The sequence below is a fragment of the Lagenorhynchus albirostris genome, chromosome 8 (genome assembly GCF_949774975.1).
Source record: "Lagenorhynchus albirostris chromosome 8, mLagAlb1.1, whole genome shotgun sequence".
In the NCBI taxonomy this organism is placed as follows: Eukaryota; Metazoa; Chordata; class Mammalia; order Artiodactyla; family Delphinidae; genus Lagenorhynchus; species Lagenorhynchus albirostris.
Window position 1 is genome coordinate 1,132,297 of NC_083102.1, and position 7,245 is coordinate 1,139,541.

General features: G+C 55.0%; 1 protein-coding gene across 1 annotated transcript in view; it reads left to right on the plus strand.

The window, feature by feature from the left end:
• The window catches only part of PTPRN2 (protein tyrosine phosphatase receptor type N2), a 673,487-nt gene extending 667,021 nt beyond the window's left edge, over positions 1 to 6,466 (plus strand). The window contains 2 exon segments of the mRNA XM_060156261.1: positions 4,855 to 4,922; positions 5,174 to 6,466. Coding sequence (XP_060012244.1) covers positions 4,855 to 4,922; positions 5,174 to 5,192 — 87 coding nt within the window. The 3' untranslated portion in view covers positions 5,193 to 6,466.
• Positions 6,467 to 7,245: the final 779 nt, after the last annotated feature.

A 7,245-nucleotide genomic window follows, 5' to 3' on the forward strand; every position in this document is an offset into this window, starting at 1 on the left:
TGGCGTCCCGGGGAGAACTGGACCCTGCTCACATCTGTTTGTTTGCGGTTCAGCTTTACCACAACGCGATGCCGTCCCAGTGCCCCGTAGCCCACGGGTTTAGCGCCTGTGGGACTGACCGTGCTGGGGGTAGTGGCCTGGTCATGCAGAAATGCGGGCTTGGTTCACTGTCCTGGACGGTCTGGGCCCTACATGGCCACCGGCAGCTGCACAGCTTCACGCGTCCCAGAACCGGGGCTGGGGCAGCGGGGGCGACTTACAGCCAGGAATGAAGAGATGATTCTGTCTCTGGTCAAATCTGCCTCCGTGTCACACCGTTGACTGCTGTGTGAATAGTGCTCAGGACCCTGAATTCAAACCCGTCGCTTCCCTCCTTGCAGCTGGGCCCCTCCCTGGCAGGCCCGTCCGCCCCCCAAGGGTACGAGCATCCTCAAAACACACGGACTCTGGGATGGATCTGGGCAGAGTTATTGAGAAGAGGAGCTTCTCTCTAAAGCAGAAGAGAAAATTTCCTAATACATTACGAACCCCATTCAGCCCTCTGTGGTCTGCAGCCCGTTGGCCAGAACGAGCCCAAACGGGTGGTTTTCCAGCCCCGCCTGGAGGAAGGGGCCCTGCCCTGTGTTAGCGTCACGTGCCTTATGGTCACTAACATTCTGATTTCTTTAAGTGACAAAGGGACACTAGTGGCCAGAGGATTTTGCCCCGACATTCTGGTGCTCCCAGACGGCAGAGGCTGGCAAGCTGTGGCCTCCTGTGTGGATGGACTGCCCCGGACACCCGCCCTTTTCCTGGGCTGCGTGCGAGCTCTCCGAGGCTGCCGGGCAGAGCAGAAATTCAGCTCCTGGAGTCTCAGGGATAACGCACAGTAAACACACAGGCGCCCCGTTCTTTCTTCATCGATGGCTGCTCTGCCCAGCATCTCACTCCGTGAAACTGAGCTTTCCCTAAAGTTCAGTTTAACAGAAACGTAGGACATTTCCTCGGACAAAACAGTGTCGTAAATCTGGATGCTGTTTCCCACGAGCCACGAGAAGGTCGACCACAGTCTGTTCATTTGAACCCATTTAGTCAAATCGCATCATTTGAGCTGAATACAGTCAGAACAGTTAACAAGCTCTGAGCTCGTTGAGGCCGGGGCCTGGGGTAGCCACGGAGCCCCGACGCCTAGCCGGGCACAGAACTTCATTAGGTTGTAAAAAGTAACAGAGAGCTGTGTTTCCACCCGGAAGCAAGCTCTCAGTCAAACCAACCACGGATGCCTGGTGGACGGCTGTGCCCCGTCAGACACTCAGAGGACAGACCCAGCCCTGCGGGTGGAGGCAGCACAAGGGCAAGAGGACATCAGGCAGAGGTGTCACGTGGGTGTGTGACGTCCACCCGACCCCGTCACTGTACGTCCATGACAGGCCCAGCAAAACGCTCATTTTTAGGAAGAGAGGTGAAGTCAGGGGCTGCAATTAAAATAACACACTTCAGAAGATGAGTGAAGCTGTCCTCCGTGTGTGTCTTGTAAACAGACTCCTTCCTTCCCCTTCAGTGCATCTCCTGAAAGAAACGTGCCCTTTTAATCAAAGGCCTTGACACTTGCTTTTCCATCGTAAAATTTCCTCTTACAGTTGTCGCTTAGAAATAAAAGCCATTCGACTTGTGTGTTCAGTCACCTCCAAGTAATGATGTCACGTTTGCCCCCTTGGGATACACACAGGTGCATCCATGTGGTCTCCGTGCACTGCCTCCCCCCCACCCACCTGTCCCCTTTCTGCACTTTGACTTCACCCCTGTGTTTCCCGCTGCTCGGGTCCACCCCTGACACCCCTACTCGCCTTCCTGGAGGCGTGTTTACGCCTCCCGGTCTCTGTGTGTCTCTGTCTCTTTCTGTCTCTCCCTCTGTCTCTGTCTCTCCCTCTGTCTCTGTCTGTCTCTCTGTCTCTGTCTCTGTCTCTTCATCCCTCTCTGTACTTCTGTCTCTCTGTCTCCCACCCTCCCCGTGCACACACATGTACACACGTGCACACGGCACGCGGGCCCTGTGCCCCATCTCTGTCTCTGGTGTCCGAGGTCAGGGGTGGAGCTGGAAGAGGGCATTCCGTCCTGACCCCTTTTAGGGCCGCACCGCCCAGTCCTGTGTGGACGCAGGGCTCGGACGTCCTGCCTCAGCGGCTCCTCACGCGGAGGGGCAGGGACCCTGGGAGAGACAGCGGACCGTGTCCCGCAGGTCTCCTGTGTTTAGCACGTCTTCCTGCTTAGAGTACCCCAGCCCTCTCTCTGATTTCCTATCCTTGCAAAGGCGGTCAGCTCAGAGGTGTTACAGCCAGGACGCCCCGAGTCCTCCCTGCTCAGACGGCTCTTGTCCTGAGCTTGAGTCCAGGCCAAAATGGTCACCTCGTCACTTACTGAATTGTATTCATTAAGTGCAGCTTCTCCCTTTATGTTAATGGTTCTCTTAAAGTAAATTTCTGTCTTAAAAGGACTTCAAACGCTAGGTTCTTCCCGATTTCTGGCGTCCCCACCCACGCATCTCAGCTAAGGCGACGCTGCTCAAAGTGGGGCCACACACAGCCCCGCCTGTGACCGGGGAGCAGCTGGGGGTAGCTGGCGCCGGAGCCTTCCAGGATGACGGCCGGGCGCTGACAGCCCCTCTCGCCGCGGCCCAGCCCCAGGGCCCCGCCTTCCGGGCTTCGCCGTCAGAGCCCTCTCGGTAGCTTAGCGGGGACCATCGCGTGGACCCCACGGACCTGCGTCCCCTCCGCCCCACGGTCTCCCCAGCAGCGGCTTAAACTGCACCTGCTTCGTCCCACAGCCCGGTCCTCTGTGTGGTCCTGTGAACGGAGAGTGTTTAAATGATTACAGTCAAGACACAGGGGCAGGTCTGCCTCCGCCTTTGTCACTTCACGCGGTGGCAGAAATGCTGGCTTTCTTATTAGAGACTTTTCTATAAAATAATTTACGTCTCTTTGGCATTGGGTGTTTTCCGGTGTCTTGTATAAGCAAGGCCACAGTGCGTATCTCTTGCTTGTCCATTTCTCCCTTTGAAGACAAGCTCTAGGGTGGATTCCCGTATAAACACGCGTGGGAAATGTACAGTGAGATTCCCAAAGAGCCCCCTTCATGTTTTCACATTTTTGAGTCATCACGGACCTTGGTCTGCCCGTCGGCAAGTCATCGTTTGGGAGGAGGCGTCCGATGGGGTTGCTCCCGTGTCCTGGACCAAGTCCTGCATGTGACACACCCTGCTGGGCCGACCGCTGGCTCAAGAGACGGCGGCGCGGGGCGGCTTCCCCAGGGCACGTCGGTCCTGGTGGCAGCAGGCCTGAGCACCAGGCCTCGAGGGGAGGAGAGGGCCCGTCCGTGCGGGAACACGGTGCTGGGGTGTGCTGGGCCCATGTGGGCACGCCTCCTGCTGCACCAGCCCCGAGGGGGTCCCTGCACACGGGCCGGGAGGCTCTTCCGCGGGAGGGTCCACCGTGTCCGTGGGAGGCTCGTGGCCGCCAGCAGAGGCTCCGAGTTAGAACCCGGCAGATCATCCCTTCAGTGTCAGGTCAGGAGAGCACTGGTGAGAAACTGGCCTTTGTCCCAAAGTGAGCGTTAAATTAAGTTGACTCTCTGCTGTTTTATGTTTTTAGCTAGTTTATTTATTTACTGTCAATTTTCTAATTGTTATACAATTTTCAAGGTTACCTTCCACCTGCAGTTGTGACAGAGCCGGCTTTGCTCCCTGTGCTGTGTGGTCCACTCTTGAGCCCCTTCCACCCAGTAGACTCAGCTGCCACTCCCCACCCTTGTGTCGCCCTCCCCTCTCCTCCCGCTAGAATCCACAAGTGTGTTCTCTACATACGTGAGTCTGCTTCTTTTGTGTCTGATGTTTCAACTGGAACGAGTTTCTATGTTTCTATTACATGCTGGCCATTCAAAGTGGAAACTGATCATTCTTTTGGGCTTTGGACTCAAGTCTATTTATGACTGGAATTATCAAGTATTTAAGCCATCAGTAGGGCTTTCCTTCATCAAAAATCCTTAGCTAGGTGATCATTTGCATAGTTTATTATTTTTGTGACTTCTTTGGTGTAGTGGGAAGTGCTTGATAACACTACTTTTGAGTGTTTCATGCAGAGTTTGGGAGCAGGGGTGGACCCAGGAGCCCGGGAAGCCCTGCGGGAGAGGTGGGCTCATCCTCTGTCTGCCGCGCCCTGGTCTCTGGAGGAGCGGACGGTCCCGACACCCTGGACTCACCCCTCGTTTCTACCCAACAGTCCTGGCAGGTTTCAGCTGCACGAGGGGCGTGTCCCGTCCATGGTGCGCTGGCGTCTGTGAGCACGTGTGCGCGCATGTCTTAAGTTGGGACGGTTGAGGGTGACATGAGGGTTCCTAGCAAACGGAGCGGAATCGGGTTGAGCTGGGTGATGGGTGGATTTCCAGAGCAGCGAAAGCACCACCCTTTACATCCTGAGGCCAGGAAACCCCGAGGGGTCGTGATTGTGACCGTTTTCGTGGTGAGTCTAGGAAGGACCGGCAGCTGCATCCAGCCCCACCCATCGGGGGGTCCGCGCGTTGGGCGCTGCCGCCAGAAGGAGCCTGGCGGGGTGCGTGGAGCCTCAGGCAGCCGCTGTCCCGCTCCTGTGTCTACTGGCAGCTTCTTGCAGCCATAAAACACGAGACTTTCCCACACGAGAAGTGTGGCCCGTCGGCATTGGGTCTCATCCTGCAAACCAGTGCCCTGTTCTCCTTTCCACGGAAATCTGCGACCTTTCCCTTTTTCTCCTAAACAGTTTCTTTCTGCAGAATAACACACGGGAGCCCAAGGCTGGTGTAGAAGGGACCCCCGCTCACATCTCCTTCCTTCTGTCCCTCCAGGAGCAGTTCGAGTTTGCGCTGACGGCCGTGGCCGAGGAGGTGAACGCCATCCTCAAAGCCTTTCCCCAGTGAGTGCGTTTCCCGAGGCCCCGGGGAAAGCCGTCTGCAGTCACGGGACGACTTAACCACGTCTCCCAGTGCAGCTGCCTCGTAATCGGGTCCTTACGACTCTGTAGTCAGTGCAGTTTAGCAGTTACAATGTGTATTTTTGTTCAACCAGACAATAATAAAGAGAGATCTGTGGGAAGATGCAATTACCGGGGGCAATCAGTTCATCTATTTTCACTTTCTTGAAAAAAAAATTTATTTTTCCTTAAAGCACCCATCCACATTCTTAACCGCAATCATGTCGTACTGATGGTGCAGTCAGCGTGGTCCCCGGAATAGAGTTGGCTCGTGACCTGTCGCTTCCTGAAGGAGTGTCAGCTGTGCAGGGCGGGGCCCGGAGAGGCCAAGAGGCGCTGAATGGAGGCCGCCGGCTGTAAGAAGCTCAGTCGGCGTTTGTCTCGCCAACAGTTTACCACTGGAGACACCGCGGCTTATTCAGGAGTTAGGTGGACAGGATGGTGACGTTCTGCAGCTTTGGGGCAGATAAGAAGAAAGTCGTCCCAGCTCTTTGTTTGATCCCGCCGCTCAACAGCCTCCCCGCCCAGCACTGTCGACGGCCCCTCCCGACCTTCCACCCCCGAGGATGGGCAGGGCCGCTGGGGGCAAACACTTTCCCACCCAGAGTGCCTGCTCCCAGGCCAGCCGCCGCAGGGACGCCTCACCTGGGCAAGGTAGGGGGCGAGCCCCAAACTCCAGACACGGTTATGAACTACAAATAGGGATTTACACAGACGCCAGCTAAACGCTTCCCTGCAGGGCGACCAAAATCAGAGGGGGTGCGGGGCAAAGCTGGGCACTCGGCCAGCTCCCGGCAGCACCCGTGGTCCCCTCTCCGGGAAGGCTCGGGCCCTGCTGGCGTCCAGAGAAGACCAGGGGTGCTTTCACCATGGGAGGAACGCAGGGAGACCCGCATTTTTTTTGCTTTTTACCTATGTGGGATCATAGCAGCTGGGGAAGAGGGATGGCCCGGGCTCCCCCCAGGGCCCAGACTGTTCATCTCTTTGCCTGCCCCCTTGTCTGATGTCACGGAGACACACATCTAGCAACGATCTGGATTTGCCAAAATACCACTTGAGCGCCAAATGTACCACCCCCGCCCCGAAACAGAGAATGCGCTTCCTTAAACTGAAGACGCGTAAACATCTGGGAAGGTGTGCAGGCGGCCCTGGGTGTCGCTGGTCTCGTTTTAGGGAACAAGACGCTCCCCGGTCACCCTGGTACCTCTGCTTCCCGTGCTGCACACCGTTCTTTCCATCTTAAATAGGTGTTACGTCTCAGAAGACAGGAGAATAGGGAAAGCGGCCGGCTGAATGGGGAGAAAAATGCCAAAATGTTGTTTGTGTCTTTAAATGGTGTTGTCATGTATATCTGCTTTAATATCTATAATTTCTTTCCCAACGTTGTTTCTCTCTATCTGGAATCTAAATAATTAATAGAAACTAGTTTATCTGAATATAGGAAGCATATACCTACTTGTAATTTCTAACTTCTTATGTTTCTTCAGTGTGAGATATATAAATATATTTAATTGTGTCCGATTAAACTTCTGATTTCACATTTGAATGGTCGTTATTTGGGATGAGAGAGCAGTTTTTTCCCATCCGTCCTGTTTCCTGAAGGTGCGGGCGTTTGGATTCCTGAAACAACGTGTGTGTATTCCTTAGAACTCTATACTGAGTTGCTATTTTATTTGCAGAGCTGGGTGTGTACAGTGGGGTGTCGAGTGTCGCTGAGATTTTATTCATTGAAGAGTGATTTTTAAAAAGAAGTGATTAAACAGGGGACTTCCCTGGCCGTCCAGTGGTTAAGACTCCGCACTTCCACTGCAGGGGGTGCGGATTTGATCCCTGGTCGGGGTACTAAGATCCCGCATGCCGCACGGCGCGGCCAAAAAAATAAAAAATAAATAAAATGAAAATGAAAAATGTTTTTAAAAAAGTGATTAAAGAATCTCAGTCAAAAGTGGGGAGTGGTCTGTGCTCTGTGCGTCCCTGTCCCCTCTTTAGTGCGTGTCTGCCCAGGGAGTGTCGGGGAGCGGCGGTGGCCCTTTCTTTGCTGCCTTCAGAAGAGAGGGGGCCCTCCACCACTTCGCAGAGACACCGGCTGTCCCAGGAGCCTCAAAACTGGAGAACACGCTGGGAGCAGTCAAACCCTGGCCGCGGAAGGACAGCGCTGCTGGGTGTGACCTGGCAGCTTCCCTCTTGTCCTGTGCTGGTCTATCTCGGCTGGCAGTAGCAAGACACGTGGCCTGTGGTGTCCGACTAAATGCTGGTGTTTGTATCT